This window comes from Harmonia axyridis, chromosome 1, assembly GCF_914767665.1.
Source record: "Harmonia axyridis chromosome 1, icHarAxyr1.1, whole genome shotgun sequence".
NCBI lineage: Eukaryota > Metazoa > Arthropoda > Insecta > Coleoptera > Coccinellidae > Harmonia > Harmonia axyridis.
In genome coordinates, this window is record NC_059501.1 from 23,334,411 (window position 1) to 23,357,183 (window position 22,773).

Consider the following 22,773-nt stretch of genomic DNA (forward strand, 5'->3'; position numbering starts at 1 on the left):
CCTGTCAACAGATGATACCTGCAGCCTCTACAAATCGGAGAAAGAAACAGCCAAGTTCCTGATATGTTACTATTATTCATCAAATCCAAAATTTCACCTTCATCGAATATGTAGTTTTGAGATTATCAGGAAAACCAAATTTCTAACGGAACACATAATCGGATTTAAACCAGATTTTGTCCGTTAACAAATTTAACCGCCCCAATTAAGATCTGACCCTTTCCTGAAAATTTCAATCATTTAGGTTTTTTTATCGAGATTTATTGTGTTTATGTGGGTTTTTTGAGAGTAAAAACTGGTGAATGAACTAGTTCTTTTGTTAGATTTTTCAAGGAATAACAAATACCTTTAAAGGTATCTGTTTCTGCAAACAAAAATAATAGAATTTCCCTTCGTACATGAGATATTTGTCACGCAAAGATTTTTAAAGGAAGAGAGAAAATTCCAAAAAAATTAAATATCTTTATACTTATTTAGATTTACAATTATTTTTTGCTTTTTGTTGAAGTTTCCCCCCTTCTTCTTTTGTTCAAAGGATTCCTGGGATCATAAATTTCGAACCAATCATCATCCTTAGTATTTGCATCTTTTGCCAATACCGGAGTATCATCTTCATAATGAAATTCATGCGTCATCCTAAAAATATGAAATGCTTTCAGTGATCATGATGAATAATGGCAAAGAATGCACTCGTTATGATAGACAGAAAAAATTGATTTTCTGTCTTTCATAAATTTATACACAGTGTCCCAACGAAAATTTATCCTCGCCTCAGAGCTCAGAAACGAAGAATTTTCGAAGATTTAAACAAAACAGGTCAACTTCTGTTTTGAGGGGAACGAATTTCATTCATGAGTTTGTTCCGAAAAAACCACCCTCATTAAGGTGGCATCATCGATCAACCCCCAACATTTTTTGAATAGAGGGGAGATGTTGAGTGTTGGTTAGTTTGAAAGTTATTTATGTTCTATGCACAACCCAGTTAAAATTTTCAAAATCCAGTTCCAAAATGGTTGTCACGGTGAGAAGACTACTTTCCCTCACGTCCCATTTTGGAGCTCCATAATTTGAAAGAGTCTTTTTGAAAATAATACTAAAGTGTTTGTGAAGTTGAAATTGTAGAAGTAGTTTGTGATTGTTGAGATTTTTTGTGATTTGTGTTGCAGATTGTTTAATGTGTCGATGGCGACCAGCCAAGCACATGGTTAAAAGATTGATCGATCAATCAATCAATTTTCAAAATCGGTTCATACTATGGGATAAATAGAGGAGTGAAGATCTGGGAGAAGAACATGCCAGATTAACAACATAAACAACTGGATTCTGAAAAGGAAAATTGAATGGAATAACCGCATCACGTGAATGATGGAAATTCTAGTCTTGAAAATAGTCAGAGATAGATGTTCATTGGGGAGAAGTCCAGGAAGAACAAGAAAACATTGGATGGATAATCCACCAACAGAATCAAGACAATTTACCACGAGGAACAGATATTAGCCTATCTCGAAGTTTGAAGAAGTGAAATTAATGTGTAGACTCACCATTGTTTATCTTCACTGGTTTTCTCTTTGCTAGCTTCCTTTTCCTTTTCCAACTCCTCCTCTTGTTCTTTGGCATCACGTAGTTTCTTTTTGAATTTCTCTAATAAATTGAGTGTGAATTGTTCTCGTTCTGCTCCTTTTTTCATAATGCTCTTTTTTTTGTCTTTATACTTGTCATATTCATTATTATAATCCTTCATAGTACCTTCCTTTTCTTTTTCTTTATTTAATTTTTCTTTTGATTCATTTTGAGCCTTCAATTTATTTGTTTGATATTCTTTCTTCACATTTTCTATTTCTTTTCTCAATTCTTCACTGTAAAAAGAAATATCTGCATTAAATTCAAGAAGACCAAATCAATATGAAAACGTTACAAAATGATGACATACACTTTTCTTTTTTTAGTTTCTTGAATATCTTCACCATAGGCCCATTCATCTTCATCATCTACTGTGGAAGCTTTAGCTGGAATTGGTTTTTTGGCTGAACCTTTCAATTTTTTTTTAATATTTTCTAATTGTTGCTCATGATCAGACTCATCATCTTCAGTTTTATTTTGTATAATGTCTGTTTCAGAACTCAATTTTGGATCGTCTGAAAAAAAAAACTTTCAACTACAACCCTATGTTTTCAAATATTCATTTACCTAATACATCATGACTCGATTTTCCTTTTGCAACAAGTTTTTCATTTTCTCTTTTTGATTCTTCTTCATCTTCCTCAGCTTCATCACCAAAAGATAATAGCTTGAAGTTTCTGGAATGATTTTCCATTGAAGAAATTAAAGAAAAATATATTTGAATTTAGACTACAAATCAACAGTTAGTGATGATACTTACTTTACCCCAACTTTTTTTTCTTTCTTTGTTTGCTTTTTTTCAATTACTTTTTTCACTCTGGGTTCTATATCAGTGAAAGGATTGTTCAGAACTGTTGTTTTCAATATTTTATGAGGATATACTGGTTTTTCATCTTCTATAAGCCCATCTTGTAACTTTAACATGTTGAATATTGTATCTCCTGTTACTTTACCGAATATAGTATGTTTGTTTTGTAACTCAGGTGTTGCACCCAAAGTGAAGAAAAATTGAGAACCATTATCATCTTTACCTGCAACCTTTTCATTGCTTTCAAATTGTAAACATAATATCACACAAAATAATTTAAATTACTGAAAGGGCAATAGATTGTAACAAATATAAAGAAATTATTATCACTTAACCTTTACACAGTAGAGGATAACATCAATTGAGTCCAGATGCATCAATTTGCATTTAAATTCAGTAATGTAATACCAACCATTGCAAATTTCACACTTTGGTACTTGTAGAATATCTCAAAACTTGTTCTCTTGATTTTTTGCTTCAAGAATTCATAGATTATAGGATGAACAGATTTTTTTATTCAATTTTTAATTCTACATATTCCAAAACGTGAACTGTTTAAATTTCATAATAGAAAACAATAAACTAAAATTATTCTTCACTTGAATTAAATCTCTTTATCTTTTCAAATTTCATACAATTTAAAGGAAATGAAATTCCATGTGTCATCGAATATTAATTCGAAAATAGCAGATTTCCATGGTGCGATAATATCTTCAATAACAAATGACTATAAAATATATATATGGCAAGTTTTTTACAGAATCCGAATAATTTTTACCATTTTTTCTCTTTATATGTTCCACTTTATTTACCTGCATTTGCCATAGCTAGTAATCCCCTTCGTGTGAATTTAAGTCTTTGATGAAACTCATCCTTGAATGGTTCCCCATATATTGATTCTCCACCTGTGCCATCGCCATTAGGATCACCTCCTTGTGCAATGAAATCAGGAATTACTCGATGGAAAATTAAATTGTTGTAATAACCTTCTAAACATAACTGTATAAAGTTTCTGCATGTTTTTGGAGTTTCTTTAGCCCATAACTCAATATCAATGTCACCAACAGTTGTTTTCATTAATATCTGCAATTATTTTTTTTATTATTGGGTAAGATAAAGATTCAAGTTGAATATAATACTTTTCCAGAGGTAGGTGGTTCTAGTACGTATATGTTACTCATATTCAATCCGTATTTTAATTGTTTTGTCAGCTATTTAATTTTTCGCCTTTTTCGTTTCTTGTTGTTTTGTTAGTAAAAAATAACCTCTTCTAGGGTGAACTGTCAGAACTACACCATAGATTCTTAATAAACACTTTAAAAACCATAGAGTAATAAACATTACTCGGAGATAAGAACTAATTATATAAAATACATATACAGGGTGTTAGCATTTAACACGGCAATATTCGAAAAGATAGATCGTCAGATCAACATATGAAAATAGGTTCCTATAATAGTTCCCCTAATATAATATAGGTCCTAATGTATAGTTTGCAAGATAGTTTTTTTATTGATAAATTCAAAATCATATTTGCTGATTCCTCGAAAATTTGCATGGATGTATACAGTAATGAAAAGAAAAAAGTTTTCAATGGATTTTAAATTAACGAGTCCAGTGGGAACCCATTTATGTTTTTTGATTTTTCTTCATATCTTGCTCCATTTTCGAAATGAAAAAATGATCTTACAAACCACCTCTTTGAAATTTGCAAGTTACACCACTATTCATTGAATAAATGTGACAGCAAAGCTCTATACTTGAAAGTTTTCGGATTTAAAGATAAAAAAGTTCAAATATTGCGGTATAACAATATTTATTGATTCATATTAAATTATTAATAGAGTTTATATATTTTGTGCACAAAAGCATACAATACAGCTCTGTATTATAGTGGCTCAAACCATGCTTTTACAAATTCTCTCTTGATCTAAAGTTGAATTTTCTTATTCAAAGGACTTGAATCAGTCTAGAACGAACATAATCAGGTCTCTTACAGGCCGCCCTAAGACTCTTGAGATCAAAAATTCAGATTCAAATTAAAATTTTTCTGTAATATTTTTGATTTTTCAATCTAAAGGCCTAATATCTCTAGTTATAAAATAAGAACTTTTCAATGATGTGCATTACCTATTATTTCATTGTTTTCTATCCCAACACTTTCAGGTCTCTGAGATTAAAAGATTGCACAAATTAGAAAATCAGTTGTGTTCTGTGTAGGCTTTGTTAATGTGTCCCATCCCCACTCCAGTTACAACACTGTTGATTTTTAATCAACAGCAAATGGTTGGATAGTCCCCCTCAATAGGAATCAGAGGAATTACATAAATATCATTTATTAAAACAAAAAAAATTAAGAAATTTAACAAACACGTAGTGTTCAAGACCTATATCACAATCAATAAAAAGATTTCCAAAAATAAAATGTTGTGTACTATTTCTTGAAACTTTTTAGAATAGGATAGATGTTGTCAAAGGCTTCATAAATCTCACGACGTACTTTTGCACCAGTAAGAACAACTTTACCAGATACAAAAATAAGTAATACAATTCTTGGTTTCACCATACGATAAATTAAACCAGGGAATAATTCTGGCTCGTATGAACTGAAAGAACTATGGGTCAAAACCAAACCTAAAATATAAAAAGAATAAATAAAACCATCTTCATCATATTGATGTTTTTTTTTCACCTTCTAATCTAATTGGGAACTTGACATCACAACTGCCCACCATATTTTGAATTTTAAAATCTAGAAATTTGGCAGGAAATCCCAATTTTTGTATAATACGAGCATATTTTCTAGCTGCCAATCGAGAATCTTCCTCACTCTTCGCACCAGTACAAACCATTTTACCAGAAGAGAAAATTAGAGCAGTTGTGCGTGGTTCACGAATACGCATAATCACTGCTGCAAATCGCTTTGGATTATATTCTGCATTACGAGCATGTAAAGCTATCTTCTTCAACTCTAATTTACAATTAAGATTCACAGTAGAAACTATATTCCTGAAAAATAAAATGCATTGTGTTATATTACAGTAATTAACATTATTATTATTGCTCCATCTATTGAACGTTTCAATTTCAATGATATAAGTGAGAAATGCAAATTTCAATCAAAAGGCTAATCTTTCTTTAGATTTTTTTCAGATTTCCTTCTGCAAAAAATGGATTGTATGTTTCACAACAGAATTATGTATTTTATAACTTGAACTTACTGAAGTTGAGGAACTATACCAGGATCTGCCGAGTGAGGTGTCATTGGTGTCATGGGTGCGGGTGTTGATGGTCCCATAGTAGGTGTTGCACCCGCATTTGAAATAGGCATACTGGCATTTACACTAGGTGACATCATGCTGTGTTGCTGAAAACATGAAATAGTGAAAAAAAAATTCCTAGGTATTATTTAAACCTACTGGTGTTTGTCCCATCAAACTTGATAACTGAGAAAATCCAGGTAAATATTTTGTTTGTGTATGTTGAGGCAAAGACATTCCCATTCCTAAACCTAAAGTTGGCGTGAGTCCTCCTGGATTCATCGGAGCCAGAGGAGGAATCTGAGATACAGATTGTTGCTGCTGTTGTTGTTGTAAGGCATTTGGTAAAATCAACTGATCTTCTTCAGGTTGATGTAATGGTGTCCCTATAAATTCATAGTTCATCAATAAATGTTGGTCAGATTTCACAAAATTAAAAATAATATACTCACCTATACTTGGTATACTAAATCCTGGGCTTGGAAGCATCTGATCCATTTTGTAGAAAATTAGATATAACTTCCTAAATCAAGCAACTAATTCATGAACTGAAAATCTGTGTGGAAAAATTCGAGCTATAAGCATCAACTGGTTACTACAATGATATTTTAGTTTGAATATTGTTAATTCTAGTCCATATAGTTCGAAGAAATACGTTTTTTTTAAAAGATTTGTCTTTAGAACTCCCTTTTTTTTGTATTTATATTCATTATGAAAATCAAAATCAGCTAAACCACAGAATTACAAAAATATGTCAATAAGGATTCAGGATCCAACTGTCAGTGCCAATCACAGAACACTAAATCTCAATTCTTATCACAGATAACAGAGTAGATTCTTATGGCGGAAATATGCCTGCAAGATCACAGACTAACTAAGTAATCTGTGGCAAGATCCTCAGAGGAATGAAAAGGATTGACTACCTCCATAGACAAATCCTTTCTCTATGACTACCTCTGAGGCAAAAACCACAGATTTTTATTATTAGTCTTTGCTTTGCAAAAACCATCTCAACATTTTCAGTAACTCTGATTGTCACCAGGTGGCGTAGCGCTTATGTTGATTGGGCGTTAGAGAGAGACCATTGATATCGGTGTATTGTGACAAGGATGAAAGTTTAAAAGCATAAAATTGGTTTTCTGAACTGATTGTATGTGTTTTCTTTTGGTGATTACTGATTTTTAAACCATTTACTGAGTGTTTGTTGGTGTTCTTGTGCTTATTTTAGTACTAATAAACAATTTTAAGTATCTCTGCTTCGAGTGTAGCTTATAATTATGTTGTTATATCCAAAAAAGGGTTGGACGTGACATTTCATAGGTCAGAAAACAACAAGGGATTTATAGTTTATTTTATTGAATATTTTCACAGGTTTCCGAGAAATTGAATTAAATGGGTAATGGAAATATGGAGTAAAGACAAAAAACCTTCTGCCACAACCGTAATATGTAGTAATCACTTCAAAACAGAGGACTATTATGTCAATCCCCATATGGAACCAAAGTTTTGAAGGAAGGAGCCATACAATTATGATATTGAGAACATGTGTTACTAAAATAATAATGAATACTATACAGCAAATTCCTGCCATTCATAAATACGGAGTTATGAATTTTTGACCATGTTATTCCAGTTTTGAAGCCCTGATTCGAATCTCTTCGTCGGATGTTAATCATAATTTTTTTTATATTGATATTTATTATATGTTTTTTTTTCCAAAATTTGCAGTACTTTTTTAAACCGTTAGAGTAGAGGAAGATGTATACTTATGGAACGTAAGGCTGAATTTGTCCTTTAATAGGAAAAATATGGCACTTTCATTCCCAATAACACTCACTATTTTATTTCCTCAGTCTATTTCTAAAAATATTTGGACTATTTTTTCAGAAGATAAAATATATAAAATTTCATAAATTTTCTGTTGTGTTTTTACTTATCACAAATTTTGAATTTTCTAAAGCTCAGTTACACTTTTTTAAACCGTTAGAGTAGAGGAAGATGTATACTTTTGGAACGTAAGGCTGAATTTGTCCTTTGATAGGAAAAATATGGCACTTTCATTCCCAATAACACTCACTATTTTATTTCCTCTGTCTATTTCTAAAAATATTTGGGCTATTTTTTCAGAAGATAAAATATAAAAAATTTTAAAATTTCATAAATTTTCTGTTGTGTTTTTACTTATCACAAATTTTGAGTTTCCTGAAGCTCAGTTTTTCTCCAAAAACAAATTAAAAACGCGCTATTCCCTCAGTAAATTCGCATTTTCTGCCTTTCTACTTCCATCCTTCACAACACCTTTCTCTCTTCGATAGTCCGCAGAGCGAAAGCGAAGCGAGTAGAAGCCACGTGAGGCCGTGAGGGCCAGTTATTATAAGTCTATGTGAGCATCATAGACCTATAATAACATGGACTGGTCCTCACGGCCTCATTCGAATCTCTTTGTTGGATGTTTATCATAATTTTTTTTATATTGATATTTATTATATGTTTTTTTTTTCATATGTGCTTGCATATACATATAATAAACCCACCTACCCTCATTCGAATCTCTTTGTTGGATGTTAATCATAATTTTTTTTATATTGATATTTATTATATGTTTTTTTTTTTCATATGTGCTTGCATATATAATAAACCTACCTACCTGAAATAAAATATAAAAATTTTTAAAATTTCATAAATTTTCTGTTGTGTTTTTACTTATCACAAATTTTGAATTTCCTAAAGCTCAGTTACACTTGTAGCTACATTATATCGAATATAAATTTAATTATCTATAATATTATTGATATACTGAACTATCTAAAAACTCTGGAATAGAAATTAAAAAATATTTTCTTTCAGGTAGCACTCAATAAAATTCACCTTTTTCTGAAAGAAATATTAGATAACATGAAAATCTGTACCATACAATTCTTAAATGTGATTCATTTAACTATACCAATACAATATTCTCATCCGAATAACTCAATATTTTTTTGTAAACAAAAATTAAAAGCGCGTTATTCCCATAGTCATATCAAGCTATTTCATTACTATTTCCATCCGAATAACTCAATATTTCTCATTAAAAACGCTTTATTCCCATAGCCATTGAGCTATTTCAATAATCAACTAATGCGAAAAACTCAATATTTCTCCAAAAAAAAATCAAAAACGCGCTATTCCCTTAGTAAATTCGCATTTTCTGCCTTTCTACTTCCATCCTTCACAACACCTCTCTCTCTTCGATAGTCCGCAGAGCCACAGAATAGAGAGATAATTGTTGATTCGCCTATATAGGCGAATCAACAATTACATGGACGGAAGATTCATTCTTCATATATATGAAGAATGAATCTTCCGGGAGGAGGTTTCTCAAAAATTTTCAATTCATAATCATCATTCTAATTAAATCTTTACAATTCACCAAGTCAGCTTGCTCTGCTAAAATATGAAGATTTTTTTAACAATCTATTATTTGGAGTTACTTCTAAATATCTGAAATATTCAGTTAAGATAAAAAAAATGTTTAATTATTTATCATATTTCTTCCCCTAATAAATATTACGAATAATCATGAAATATCTACTTCTGATCACAATAATCTTACCTACACTTGAAAAGAAATGCTATAGAGGGCGCAGCTTACCCTTGAATCGGGAATAGATAATGAATTTTACGATGATACAATAACTAATTTGTATATTGGAATTTTTTTCAGATTTGTTCTGCATTTTTCGAAATTAATTTTCATTCAAATGAAATTATACCTCTAAAATATGATTTCTGTTATTTATCTGTGCTGTAGATTTTATTCAGACTTTTATTTTCTGTGTAATATTGCCGGTAAAATTTTCTGTTGATTATTTTAGCACAGATTAGTCTGTGATTTTAGGTTCAATTTTAAAATATAAAGGGTTATCGAAAAAAATGAAGATTTAACAAAACATAATTTATAATTGTGAATAAAAATGGATTTGTCTACAACATCTACTTCGTATGTTTTTCTAAAACAGGGTTAAGTTTTTAAACAAATCAATTAATTATAAATTTGCAGGCCCAATAGAAATATTTTTAAGGGTTCCAATTCCAAAGTCTTGGAGAGAAGTTTACTTCTAAAACAGAATAAACATTCCTTGAAGAGAAGTATAATATGGACAAGTGTGAATTTATGCATTCTTCTTTTAGTTTTATATGATTTGTGAGTCTACCTACTAGGTTTTGAATGTTTTGTTACTCTGAAATCAAATTGTTGAAATTTCAGATCCCAAGCTTGTCCACTAACAATTTCATTTTACGAATACGCAGAATATGGGATAGTTATTACTGCAGTATTAAATATACTCTATCACATCACAAAGATTCTCCTTATTTCTCTACGATTTGAACAAATACCTGTTACAATCCAACAAAAAAAATTGTTAGGAATCAGGGATTATGGTAGGTGTAACTTCATTTCTATAAAGAAATAATCTAGGTAATGGCATGGGCTGTCCATAATATTCATGCAATTTCAACCATTTTGAAAATATAATTTTATTAAAATACTTCAGAAAAAAAATGAGTGGGGAAGAAAAAAAATCAAAACACTATATGATAATTTTATTCTGAATCTATCGAATATTCGAATAAGATGTAAAGAAATATCCTTCAAAATTCTCTAGATGCAAAATTTTCAATGGAAAATTAATTGGAATTTTGAACAACTTTCATGTCAGCTTATGTCAGCAAATCATTGAAATGTCTCTAATTTCTACAATTCTTATTTGATTTCAATGGAATTAATATGGGTATCAGGTCATATGTTCCACATGGGCAAATTTGAAAATCACAGGATCTGAATATCTCATGTTCTACTGTTCTTTTTTTTGCAGATAGTAATTACAAAATTATTACTCAATCAAGTCCTGTTTGTAATAAGAAGATAGAACCAAATTCATCACAGATATCACCTTTTAATATAACCTTACCTCCTAGATTCAACTCAACACCTTTAAATAGCTCAATGAATAATTGGTCCAGTTCTAATGCTAATGAAAGTAAGTGATGAATCTATATATTACACTTTCTTCTTGTCTTAAATTAACTTAAATTCTGTGAAAATGAATATGTATGCAGTAGTGCTCTTAAATTTGAGAAATTATAAAAGGAATTTCAAAGTGCAGAAATTGAAATGAAATATTTATTTATAATTTTCATGTTTTAGGCGGAAATTTCTCATTATCTTCATCTTGGACCTATAAAAGAGGAAGCCCTACAAGAACAACAAATAACTTCTCATTATCACCTAAACAAGCTTCCTATCGTAGTATGAAATTATGTTCTGAAAATTATAAAACTGACCTTATTACTGACCAAAATTCTTTGGACGAATTTCTTAAAGAACAGGAGATGTTTGAAAAAATAAATAGAGTACAAAACCAATCTTCACAGTCGAGTAATCTCCTTAACTTTTGGAGACATCCTATTACCAAGAATCCTAAAGACTCTTTAGTTCTCAGCAAATGTAAATATCAACTCTCTCCATTGTCACGAGGTAAGATTGGCACATTTTTGAACTAACTTTTTTTCCATCCACCTAAATATTGTAATATTTATCAAAACATTAATCAGCTGATTTTTGGTATTGTATTCTCAATAATGAATTTTTGGAATATTTTTTTGTTTTTTTATTACAAGAGTGGACTTTTTGTCTGATTCCAATTTAAATGACAAAATATGAGTATTAGGTTTCTTTTTGTTTCTACAGATAAGAATAAGTCTGGTTCAAAACTGGAGGACAATTTGCAAATATCTACATCTGGATTGGAGCCATGGACGAAAATTAATGTGGATATTGTTGCCTTGACTCAATGGAATGAAAATTTGAGGAAGGTTTGTACACTTATGAATTTTTTTTGTGAAATTTTGGCATTATTAAATTATTCAGAAGGTTTTTCATAAGTTCATAGCTTGTTTTTTACTTTTTTAATTATTATTTATATATTAGGTAATAAGGCCTCAAAAAGAGGAAATTTTAGTAATCTTCTCATTCTACATTCAATTCACATCCTGTTTTTATTTAAACTCATTGACTTTGATATGGAAAACATTTCAAAGTCACATTTTTAACATATAAGTGGGACAAAATGGCCAATGCACCAGTTTCAGATTTCTTTAAATACATGTTCAAAGAGTTTTTATTACAAATTGTATCTGTCAAATCCTTCATGGGAGTGTACTCAACAATTCATAAAAGTTACTTGGCTATTTGATTCCTATCAGTTGGCTGCCTAGATTTTCAGACTTAACTGGACTTCTGTTTATGGGGCTGGTTCAAAAATGAGGTTTACAAGGTACAAGTGAAGAGTCAATAAGGGCATCAGCGAATACTGTTAGTTAATTGATTTTTCGAGAATTTGTTATGAATTTATGATATGTGGGCAAATTTTGATGATAAAGCTATAACTCGAAAACAAATGAAAATCAGATGAGAATTTATGAGGTGTTTCTAATTATCACATGTAGAACACATTCTCAAAGTATGGTCTATTCCTCACAATTCCCCCTGTATAGATGTACTATGTACCTAAATGCCATGTCCATTAAATAAATTCTAATTTCATACTAGATTATTTTTTTCAGTGGATTTCGCAAACAATTTTGGAGAGACTAGTGCACGAAATAGATACAGTCAATAAAACTTTAGAAAAACATGGATTGAATGATATTAAGATTGGTGAAATAGGATTAGACCGTCTTAGAAAAACAGCCGACATGGTTCCTGTAACTCATTTGATACCATCATTGAAGTCTCTGATTGGTTTTATGGAATTAAGTCCAAACCAAGAATATCTTGTTAAAAGAATACGACAATTAGTAAAAGGTGGATGTATGAGTGATTTCAGTTGGAATTCTGGTGCCAGCTACAATGGTAAACCTTGGAATGATTCTCTTCCTACTGATTGTGCTGTGAGTATAAGATTCAACGAATTTTTATTCGCCCTGGTTTGTTCTTGAAGGTTTACACTCTTGATGTATTTTTTGAGCGTCACAAGTCTGTAATATTCGAATTTTGAACATGGAATATTCTCGAATAAGATTTAATTCACTGATAACAAATCCGTTTTCAAGTGCGATTCTGTCCTTTCACAATAAATTTCGAAGGACCTGGAAATTTTCAGGGTAAGCCAGAACCGTGAGAAATACGCCATCAATGAGTCAAACCCTATGGTTTGAGACCATTCCTGGCTCAAGATTCATCAGTGAGTCGAATCCTATGGTTTGAGATCATTCTCCGCTCAAAATTCGAATATCACAGACATTGTGACGATCAAAAATTTTATTATTGTTTGTACAATGTGAATGATAGTTATATAAACCTAATGGAATTATCCATTAGGATTTGAGCAGAATGATAGCCTGAAACAAGCACAAAAAATTAATTTCTCTAATTCTGTGGTTATTCCGTTCATTCTTCCACATCTTGTAGAACAAAATCGTGCGAGAATATATCAGAAACGCACAGTTTTCATGGTTATATTTTATTATTCTTTGTTGGTACTCCGAACTTTCCGCCACGGCTTTATCTGTCAATTCATCAATTTGCCTTAAAGAAATCAGTTCTGCCAACCAACATTTTCCAATGCAAAAATCACTAAAATATATTTATGGAAATATTTCATTAATTTCAAAGAAAATGCAATGAATTAGAGAAAATAATGTATAATACTTGTACAGAAGGCTCATTCTACCACTCGTTCATTCCAAAACTCGCCACTTCGTGGCTCGTTTTTGAATTTTGAACTTGTGGAAGAATATCAATGCCTTCTGCACTTGTATTATAAATAACTATTCTATGAAGGAATCGGTTCATACTATATGAAAGACATATTGAACAAATATTTGTACTTGTTCGTCATAAAAGTTGAATTTCAGATCATAATGCACTTGCTGGCTACTTATCTGGATACTCAGCTGATGCCCCTTCCCAGTGCACCTGATATAAAGCCATTTAGTGGCTACCATTACATCAGATGCAATGAAAAGGTTCCCCAACTGAATGATTCTACAATTTTCATTCACCAAGTGTCTGAAAAACCACCACATTACAGAATAATCGTAGGGGATAGAGTATATGAAATGGGAAAGGTAATTTTCTACTTTATGTTATTGAACAATTAACTAACAGTTATTTAATTTTTAGGGTTACAACAACATGTTCCATAGCATTCTTTTCTTTTTATATCACATCAATAAAATGGGTCAAGGAATGATAGGAAGAGTTAACTTGGGAAGAGCAGGCGTGAATATGCTATGGATCATTGATCAGTGATAAGAGAAATTTTCGTTATATTTTAACTGACATATTATTCTCAGATTTAGTATTATTTCCTTTTTTATATCCAATTTTGAGAAATGATATTGGTCGGTCTTGTTGAACGACTACTTATATTGATTGAATTGCATATTGATTTTTAGGTATCGTGGTAAGTATCATTGAAACTTCCATTTAAATATTGATCCTATCTTATTTATGGCAAAAATTTGTAATAAAGTGATCTCAAATTCAATTGGATGTTTTTTCTCCTAGAGTCAAATGGACACAAATGTTTGTTTATCTAATAATTTAATGAGTTTATTTGTCAAGTTTCCACTTGACGATAGACCCAGCATCTTTAATATCAAGCGCTCTATTATGAATAATGTGAATGAATGTTGTTGACAGGGACCACATTATTGAATCGTTTATAATGAAATGGTCCTATTTCTATGGAAACGATATTGCAATATAATAGGAGAGCCATAGGACATGATGCATAAATTAAGTGAAGTACCGGTTATCTTGTTAAAAGTCTTGTCATTTTATCTTAAAATTATTCAAGCAGTATACACATACAACGACAAATAACAATTTTTATTCTCTAATCTCAATATGAACAATAAATTATAACTGCAATAAGTAAAAAAATATATTTACAAAATATTCATCAAATATTTAGACCTAAGAAATAAGTTATACACAATAGATATAATTACATATTGGGAATATCATCTGATTAAAAGAGTATGGACATCATTGGATTGAATTCCTTGGGCTACATGCGACGGTGTTGTAGAATAGAGTCGTATAGGAAGAGTCCATACCATTGTTTCAATAGCTACTTCAGATGGAGCTTGCCAATTGCTGGCTGATTGTACAGTTTCATGTTTTTTAGATGCAATGGTGACAAATTCGAAATGTAGATTCCACTTTAGGTTAACTGGCAATTAAAAAGATGAACATATTACGGTATTTTATTTTTTACACAATTGATGGATCAAAAAATTGAAAGAATGATTTGTAATTTAGCAAATATTGAATAGAAACTAAGAAACTCACCTAATTTGGTGGTGAAAGCAGGCGTGACATGTAATGGTATTGGTAATACAAGTTGTGTATGTTGAAATCCATAGCAAACTTCATGATGTCTACTGAAAGTATGAAGTTTAGTTTCTTGCAATCCAAGAGCCTCTTCTTCACATTGCAGTGCAACAGATAATTGCATACATTCTACAGTAGCTAAAGTAAAATCGAGGGATCCTACTATATCTTCCCCAAGCTTATAAGCAGGTTTGAATAGACAAAAACGTGCTACTCTACCACGTTTATTTGAAATCATGTAGAAGTTTGGGTTCCGTCTTGCTGTTATATTCTGAAAATGAGTTCAGAAATGTTTGCTTAGAGTTTTTGAAATAAATATCTTATTCTCCTAATATCATTTTCACGAGGATAACATTTGAAGATAAAATCTCTATAAAAAAATATATTTTCCTCACCTGAAGAGTTTGCAGAGCTAGGTTCAGAGGATTTTCATTTTGACGAACTTCTAAAAATGGATTAGTTGGGGTTAATTCCTCTGTTGTCTCATTGTATATTTCACCTGCATCGGACATCGAAACCTCTATCAGAGGTAATACTCTTATAGGGACTTTCAGTAACTTTACAGGATGATTAACTCTTTGAGTACCAACAGTTATCTTATAACAATACTTGACTAATTGTCCCCTATATGACGGTGGAGCATCATTAGGTATTTTTTCTCTGTATGTATCTGAAAACAATAAGGTGAAAAAATGATTAGTGAATTATATTTGATGTTGATGAAATATACTCACATGTCTTTGTTTGACCTGGATATAATTGTAAATCACAAAAAAGGATTTTGGGTTTTGTTGCAAATACAGTTAAACCTGATTCTGGATTGATCATTAATGAAGTATCAGCAAACATAGGTCCTTCATTGGATTGTATCTTATGGTCTTTATTCACCTTAGGGCTGGTGAAACAGTGACAATATATTTGTACTGACCCCCAAGCTAAATTTTCTACAGTATTACTATTGCTTTGAGATATTGTATGATTTGCTGACAGTTGGTGTGAAAAACTTATACTACATTCAACATTCTCTCCAGTGAGGAATACATGACCTTTAGTCAATTTTATAGTTACTTCTATCGTCATTTTCTTGAATTTTCAGATAAAATATTAATTCTGAATAGAGTTTTTGAAATACAATAGTTATATAGCAAAGAAACCAGATATTAAATGATTAAAGAACCATATTTCTTTATTTCAGCTAAAATTTTTGGATGTTTTGTTGTTTTAACTTCATCATCTGTCATTAACAGATGATGATGTTATTATTATGCTGTTCTGTGATGTGAAATGACTGATATTATAGGACATAGATTATTTTAATATTTTATCATCATCAGGCCCCAATTTATCCTAAGACCACTTTAATTTTCCTGGAGTTCATCTAAGAGGTCTAAAAATACTGGTATCTTCACTGAATAGATTTTATTTAAAATAATTGTAGCGACTCCAACTCAGGATGCCGATAATTCCCTTGTCTTCCGTAGGTGGCACTAGACACTATTTAATAAAATTGCTATACCTCCAGCGGTTCCATGTGAGCGACATAGGAAACGATGCGAAAATCAAGTGAAGTATAAGATCCTTAAAATCCAAGAGGAGAAGCAGGTCTCTTTTAAAGTTTTATCACAATATACAGGGTGCCCCGGGAAGAATGCCACAAACGAATACCATAAATTAAGGTCATCATGGAGGACCCGTATCAAGATGTTTCATTCGCCTGAGTGCCTTCGTTGGGGATATACAGGGTGATGTTCATCTTATGAGTGAAATTTTACAGTTCGATAACTCATTAACTAATCGACCGAATAATTTAAAATTTTGAAGTTTTGTCATCCTCCTTCAATATTTCTGAATTCGAGTAAATCAGATCCGGACTAGGAAAATTTCAGACTTTTCCTATTTTCGTGAATATTGGATCACCCTGTACGTGAACATTATGATTTTTTTACGTTTTCGGAACCACAAAGAATCAATTCATTATAAAAATTCTAAATCTCTGCTTGGCACGGTCATACAGGGTGATCAATAAACATTCCCTTATGAGTGAAATTTTTTTAGTTCAATAATTCTTCAAGAAATCCACCTAATAATTTAAATTTTTGAACTTTTACTATCGCCTCCCTTCAATATTTCTGAAATCGAATAAATCAGATCCGGACTAGGAAAATTTAAGACCTTTTCTATTTTCTTGAATATTGAATCACCCTGTATGTTGATATCATGATTCTTTTTCGTTTTCGTAACCACAAAGAATTGATTCATTTCCTTATACTATGCCCAAACGAAGGCACTCAGGCGATTGAAACCTCTTGATACGGGTCCTCCATGATGACCTTAATTCATGGTATTCGTTTGTCGCATTCTTCCCGGGACACCCTGTATAAACACATATGGTTTCTATACTGTGGTTTTATCTTAAAATGTTTCAAAAGTGAGTGGGCACATCAGTATTTCTTGACATGTGTATGTATAAATTTTTAATTTTTAATTAAAAGAATTTCAGGAAAAAAAGAGTATTTTAAGTATGATTATGTATTTTTATGGATTCAAATTTAAATAGAATATGTAAATGATTTATGAAACGTGGAATGTAATAAACAATAAACGTGCTCAACTGAATTCTAATGAATAGATTATGAAATCTATGAATTGAATTCAGGTTTCAGATTCTGCTGAGTTTCGACTTCATAAAACGCTCGTTTTTTTCTTTAACATGATTAAATGAGCCATTATTTTTAATACGAATAGATGTTGCAGAGATTCTCGATGCAAAGATGTATAAGATTAGTGAATTTTATGAAAAAATAATTTGTGAAATTCGTTGAATCCAGATTTCTCGAAAAAAGTAGATAATGTCGCCCTCTATTATTTGTCGTCCCTCTAGAGCGGGTGCTTCTGTCAATTTCGACTTTATAAAAAGCTTGAACGTTTTTTTTTCTTTAAGATTAACGAGTAAAACAATCGGATGATGCAGATGAACTATTATTATGAATTCGAATGTGCCCATTTCCATCACTATTCAATTTGATATAAAAAATGAAAAATATCATAATATAATCGATTGTGGTATGAAATAAAGAAACTTATTATATTTTTTAGTGAGGATAAGTTGGAAATGGTGAAATGGAATCGCTTCTCGTATAATTTGCATTCCATTCTGAGGAATCAACATTCTATTTGGAGAATTGAAAAGAAAAATATTCCAGAAGGCGCCCAATATGACAATAAAATTCGGCAAAGTTTAGCAAAGCGGTATTACCCTCCCAGAGTCTTGATTAAACACTGAGTTTCAATTGGGAAATTAAAAAATCACACAATATCTTTACAATAAAATTTATTCAATATGCATCCTATATCATATAAAAAACAAAACATAAAAACAAAATGTGAAGTACCTAAATTACTTTAAATTATGGCATCCACGTATAATATTCACTTAAATTCAACGGCAGTTTATTGTCTTAAAGACTTAACGTTTACAAAGAATATCATAACTTGAAGAGTATGTTCTCTTTGATCATTACTGACGTAATGGTTGAAACTTAAACAAGTTATTCATAACTTTAATTCAACAGTATGTATTAAAATTTATATTAAAATTCGAACAAAATTGGTCCCTATAATTAACTTATAAAATTTTATATTTATGTAAATTTCAACATAAATTGTCGAAAGTTAATATTAGAATAAATCAGGTATATCGTTGATATATAAAGAAGTTAAACAAAAAAATATTAAATTCACACTGTTCACAACACACTGGAAATTATATGCTTGATATATAGTTTTAAACATATACACTTATATTTCGATAATAATACCTACGAACTTAAAACAATTAACACTTATACAGTCCATAAGGAGCATGATATTTACAGTGGAATAAAATATTTCTCTGAATATTAGCAGGTTCAATTTTTCTCTTTGTACTTCTAAGTTTGTATATTCTTAAAATGATATGATCGATAAAATATTTTTCAATATATTATGTTAATTTGGTTCCAAAATTACTACAAAGATCATAATTTTATTGTCTTAGTTCCTTCAGTTAAAATTCGGTAATTTTGAATAAATATTTATCCAAGAGGACAGTATATTTTCAAAAATATGTATATATCGAATTGCGCCTGCAATTGAAATTTTCTAAAAAATATATCATATGACCTTCGCATCTGATCGGATATAATTGCAAAATCTAAGTTTTTCTGTTCTAGGACAATGAGATTATATTATTCGAATTGAATCTCTGTTTACACATTAATATTAACTGGAATTCACATCAGAGATTTTGTAGAAGAAAGCTCATTTCAGAAGAAAATATGTGCGTGAAAATAAAAATTATATTCGAGTACGAAAATGTACTTTCAACATAGATAGACGACATAGAGACTTATAAACATCGAAGTGCTCAACATTTAACAATTACATTTTAAATACGACTATCTTTCGTGATTTCCACTAATTCATGTGGGTCAGCATTTATCTTGTCCTGCTCATTGAATCTTTGCACTTCGTCTTGACTGAGCAAATCTACCAGTCTAGCTCCAAGACAATCACACATTACGTTGATTGTTGTTCTGAATCGGTCCCTGGGAAAAAAAAACAATTTAAATAATGTTATATAGTGTGTTATATTCAAATTAATAATAAGTTATGGCTTTTATTTTTCATAAATGGGTACATTGCTCATAGTAGAATTTCAAACGGAATATTATAGTTATACCAAGAGCTCTTGGGAATTAACTGAATTTAGTCACCATGGAGCTTCTCTCGGGATCGGATCCCGCGTTGTGCGTACGCGAATTTTACATAAATGGTAATTCGGCAACTATAGCGCGAAGAAATGTCTCCAATATTCGAGGTTCTCGTCGCTTAAATGATGGAATCGGTTCGATCTGTTCGTGATGATCCCGATCTCTATTCGGAAGGGTACAAGTGTTTTGAATGTGCATAGATCATCTCTACACCATATTTTGGAAAAAATTGTAAAACTACTCTAAATAAAGAATACCAGCAGAAAGTGTCTCAGCCACGAGTTCATGAAATCATTGTCCCTCCTGCAATCCTGATTTGACGCCTATGGACTTGTGGGGTTGCCTTAATCGATGGGATCTATTGCATCCACGGAAATTGGCTTTCTCTTCCAACATTCTTCTTGAATTTTCTAAGGTTTTGATGATATGACCAGCTTGAAATTTACTTTTGAAATAAACACGAAAACAAAGTTTCAAACGGTCATATTCATAGAACCAGCACTTGGATTTTGCCAATTAACGAACTTGATCGCATATTTCGAATCTACTATTAAAATTTCTAGCTTTACTATTTCGGCAGTTACGGCCGAACATTCTTGAATTCGACCACGGATTCTTCAGTGAGTTTGAGATCAGGACTGGCACCCCAATGGTTGATTCACATTTTCGTTCCTTTGGATTTAGTGTTTTGCTGAGATATTTTCTTCTTTAAATATACTGGTTATTTATGAGACTCAGATTCACTATAGAGCATTTGAAACAATGTTAAATTCTAACCTTAAACACATTGCTTTAGTAAGAATGTAATTAAATCCTTCAAGGCACTTGCATCAAAATGATTTTTACAAAAGAAAACGATTGCGCGGTATAAGGCATATTATGATTTTTTACACCACCAAATGACGTGAGATTAGATTTATGCGGCTATTTTAATTGCTATTTTTTATGCCAATTGAAAATACCCACTTTTTAAGAGGTCAATAAGCATTACTAAATGATTTGAAAGTTTTTGGAAAATTTGGCAATCAGCCTTTTGTGAAGATGGAATGATATGCAGGATATGATTTTTTTTTGACTCTTTTATACTTACAGCAACCAATCAACAGCGATGATGTTGATCACCTCTTTGGATGGTAATCCTACCGTGTCGAGCACCATCACCATAGTTACGAGACCAGCCTGGGGAATCCCAGCTGCTCCAACGCTAGCAGCCGTGGCAGTTATACTGAAAATCGCAAAAATACCTATTTTTAGAACGAGCAATTTCACTGGAAATTCACATAGAATGTTATTACCAATTTTCCCCATGTCCAATTCATTCTCCATTCAGTTGCCGCGTTCGTTTTTTCGACATTTTGTATAGCAATATAGGTAGAGTTTTAATTAAACGCATATCAATGAAGCCTCGGAAAGAGACAGATGCGAAAATAAGTCCTATCCTAAATTCTTCGAATTCACCAAAAAAAGTTTGAATGTATGAACTCGTTCTGGAAATGTTCGAGAGGAAATAATGTACCTATGTCGAGGGTGGAGTATAGGTTATAATAAAAAATAGTCAAATAATAACACATTGTTGATGGTCATTATTCAATATGACATGTTTTACGATATAATTCTATTTCCAATGAAAATAAGATTAGGTATCTCAGTTTTTCTTATGATTGCAGAATGGAAAACCATTTTTCATTTTTGAAATATCAAAGAAGACGCCTTGAGTTGAGAATATTCCATATCAAAAGAAGCTGACCAATAGACAAACTTGATGATCGTAATTATTCCTGCTCGGCATCTTTTCAATTCAATAGGAAATTGTATTTTTGAACTGAAAATCACCTTGACAACTGACCAAACAGCAGCCTAACGAAAAAATTGTCACCGGTTGATTTTTCTGAATTTTTCGTATGTTGTAGAATATGACCTCCTGAACAAGAACATTGTACATTGTTCAGGTTGTCCCAAATTCGATGCTCCAGAAAGCATTTGAAGAACTACAAGACTCGGAGAAAAAATCTTCAGAGACACCCGCTCTCTTTTTTTCGTAATATAGGTGTAAAACTTTGCTTCCGCCGTTTTGCAATAGATGGCTGTAGCGGTAAGTGGTAGTCGAAATAAATAGATCGTAGATGTCATACAAATAAGCTTAAGTACTTGTAAACATATAACGCCATCGAAATATTAGTCTATTTGTGTCATAAAGTGATTCTCGATTAAACATGTCAGCTTACGAGCCACATTCTCGTCATTTGTGAGAGGTTTTAATTTTCTGCTTCAATATGAAGAAACCAGCAGCTGAGGCTTATTAAATGCTCTCAAATACCTATGGCGCGGCCGTTATTAGTGAAAGAACGTGCCGAGAGTGGTTTCAATGCTTCAATAACGGTGATTTTGACGTCGAAGACCAGCATGGCGGTGGAAGAGAGAAAGTTTTCGAAGATGCAGAATTGTAAGATTTACTTGATCAAGACTCTTGTCAAACGCAACAAGAATTGGCAGGATCATTGGGAGTGACGCAACAAGTTATTTCAAAACGCCTGAATGATTCAGAAACAAGGAAATTGGGTGCCGTACGAATTGAAGCCGAGAGATGTTGAACGACGTTTGTTTGCTTGTGAACAGCTGCTTGCAAGCCAAAGACGAAAAGGATTTCTGCATTGCATTGTGACTTGAGACGATTAATGGGTTCATTACGATAATTCCAAGCCCAGGAAATCATGGGGATATCCCGGCCATGCTTCCACGTCGACGGCCAAAACGAATATTCACGGTTCCAAGATCATGCTCAGTATTTGGTGGGAGCAGCTCGGCGTAATGTATTATGAGTTGTTAAAACCGACTAAAACAATCACAGGCGATCGTTATCGAACACAATTAATGCGCTTGGGCCGAACATCGAAAGACAAACGGCTGCAATACAACCTGTATCTCGAGAAAAAGTTATAGGTTTCA

At 31.7% G+C, this 22,773-nt stretch overlaps 5 protein-coding genes and 1 long non-coding RNA gene across 6 annotated transcripts in view; 2 read left to right on the forward strand and 4 right to left on the reverse strand.

Annotated features, from left to right (window-relative positions):
- Positions 1-449: 449 nt before the first annotated feature.
- Positions 450-3,722, reverse strand: LOC123671207 (spliceosome-associated protein CWC27 homolog). Its single transcript, XM_045604932.1, has 7 exons — positions 3,568-3,722; positions 3,241-3,511; positions 2,381-2,651; positions 2,188-2,297; positions 1,931-2,135; positions 1,542-1,856; positions 450-636 (listed from the first exon to the last, which is right to left on the reverse strand). Exons 1-7 carry the CDS (start codon positions 3,607-3,609, stop codon positions 486-488), a joined length of 1,365 nt encoding a protein of 454 aa, XP_045460888.1. The 5' UTR covers positions 3,610-3,722; the 3' UTR covers positions 450-485.
- A 1,026-nt stretch (positions 3,723-4,748) lies between these two features.
- On the reverse strand, positions 4,749-6,478 carry LOC123671208 (TATA-box-binding protein). The gene is made up of 5 exons (XM_045604933.1): positions 6,141-6,478; positions 5,848-6,074; positions 5,650-5,795; positions 5,121-5,437; positions 4,749-5,062 (listed from the first exon to the last, which is right to left on the reverse strand). Exons 1-5 carry the CDS (start codon positions 6,184-6,186, stop codon positions 4,863-4,865), a joined length of 936 nt encoding a protein of 311 aa, XP_045460889.1. The 5' UTR covers positions 6,187-6,478; the 3' UTR covers positions 4,749-4,862.
- Positions 6,479-6,797: 319 nt separating this feature from the next.
- LOC123684606 lies at positions 6,798-7,625 on the forward strand. Its single transcript, XR_006748159.1, has 2 exons — positions 6,798-7,008; positions 7,060-7,625. It is a non-coding gene; the product is annotated as an uncharacterized LOC123684606 (long non-coding RNA).
- Positions 7,626-9,539: 1,914 nt separating this feature from the next.
- LOC123688848 (transmembrane protein 209) lies at positions 9,540-14,225 on the forward strand. Its single transcript, XM_045627572.1, has 9 exons — positions 9,540-9,670; positions 9,731-9,874; positions 9,938-10,113; positions 10,548-10,712; positions 10,880-11,209; positions 11,423-11,547; positions 12,298-12,624; positions 13,591-13,803; positions 13,859-14,225. The coding sequence occupies exons 1-9, from the start codon at positions 9,645-9,647 to the stop codon at positions 13,985-13,987; spliced, it is 1,635 nt and encodes a 544-aa protein (XP_045483528.1). The 5' UTR covers positions 9,540-9,644; the 3' UTR covers positions 13,988-14,225.
- Positions 14,226-14,554: 329 nt separating this feature from the next.
- LOC123689034 (RAB6A-GEF complex partner protein 2) lies at positions 14,555-16,335 on the reverse strand. Its single transcript, XM_045627827.1, has 4 exons — positions 15,811-16,335; positions 15,472-15,746; positions 15,035-15,347; positions 14,555-14,915 (listed from the first exon to the last, which is right to left on the reverse strand). The coding sequence occupies exons 1-4, from the start codon at positions 16,154-16,156 to the stop codon at positions 14,704-14,706; spliced, it is 1,146 nt and encodes a 381-aa protein (XP_045483783.1). The 5' UTR covers positions 16,157-16,335; the 3' UTR covers positions 14,555-14,703.
- A 2,055-nt stretch (positions 16,336-18,390) lies between these two features.
- LOC123682857 (excitatory amino acid transporter 1) overlaps positions 18,391-22,773 on the reverse strand; it is a 58,257-nt gene continuing 53,874 nt past the window's right edge. The window contains exons 7-8 of the mRNA XM_045621663.1: positions 20,918-21,052; positions 18,391-19,662 (exon numbers count right to left, since the gene is read on the reverse strand). Of these exons, the coding sequence (XP_045477619.1) occupies positions 19,503-19,662; positions 20,918-21,052 (295 nt within the window). The 3' untranslated portion in view covers positions 18,391-19,502. The remainder of the gene's footprint in view (positions 19,663-20,917; positions 21,053-22,773) is intronic.

Bases quoted from the DNA above. Each gene is read 5' to 3' on its own strand.
- LOC123671207 (XM_045604932.1), bottom strand. From the start codon at position 3,609: ATGAGTAACATATACGTACTAGAACCACCTACCTCTGGAAAA. The intron at 2,652-3,240 runs GTAAATAAAGTG...AAAAGGTTGCAG, and splicing joins ACTAGCTATGGCAAATGCAG to GTAAAGATGATAATGGTTCT. The intron at 2,298-2,380 runs GTAAGTATCATC...AAATCATTCCAG, and splicing joins GAAAAAAAAGTTGGGGTAAA to AAACTTCAAGCTATTATCTT.
- LOC123671208 (XM_045604933.1), bottom strand. From the start codon at position 6,186: ATGGATCAGATGCTTCCAAGCCCAGGATTTAGTATACCAAGTATAG. The intron at 6,075-6,140 runs GTGAGTATATTA...ATGAATTTATAG, and splicing joins ATTTAGTATACCAAGTATAG to GGACACCATTACATCAACCT. The intron at 5,796-5,847 runs GTAGGTTTAAAT...TCATGTTTTCAG, and splicing joins GTTTGATGGGACAAACACCA to CAACACAGCATGATGTCACC.
- LOC123688848 (XM_045627572.1), top strand. From the start codon at position 9,645: ATGGATTTGTCTACAACATCTACTTC. The intron at 11,210-11,422 runs GTAAGATTGGCA...TTGTTTCTACAG, and splicing joins ACTCTCTCCATTGTCACGAG to ATAAGAATAAGTCTGGTTCA. The intron at 11,548-12,297 runs GTTTGTACACTT...TATTTTTTTCAG, and splicing joins GGAATGAAAATTTGAGGAAG to TGGATTTCGCAAACAATTTT.
- LOC123689034 (XM_045627827.1), bottom strand. From the start codon at position 16,156: ATGACGATAGAAGTAACTATAAAATTGACTAAAGGTCATGTATTCCTC. The intron at 15,348-15,471 runs GTGAGGAAAATA...ACTCATTTTCAG, and splicing joins TAGCTCTGCAAACTCTTCAG to AATATAACAGCAAGACGGAA. The intron at 14,916-15,034 runs GTGAGTTTCTTA...TTTAATTGCCAG, and splicing joins TGCTTTCACCACCAAATTAG to TTAACCTAAAGTGGAATCTA.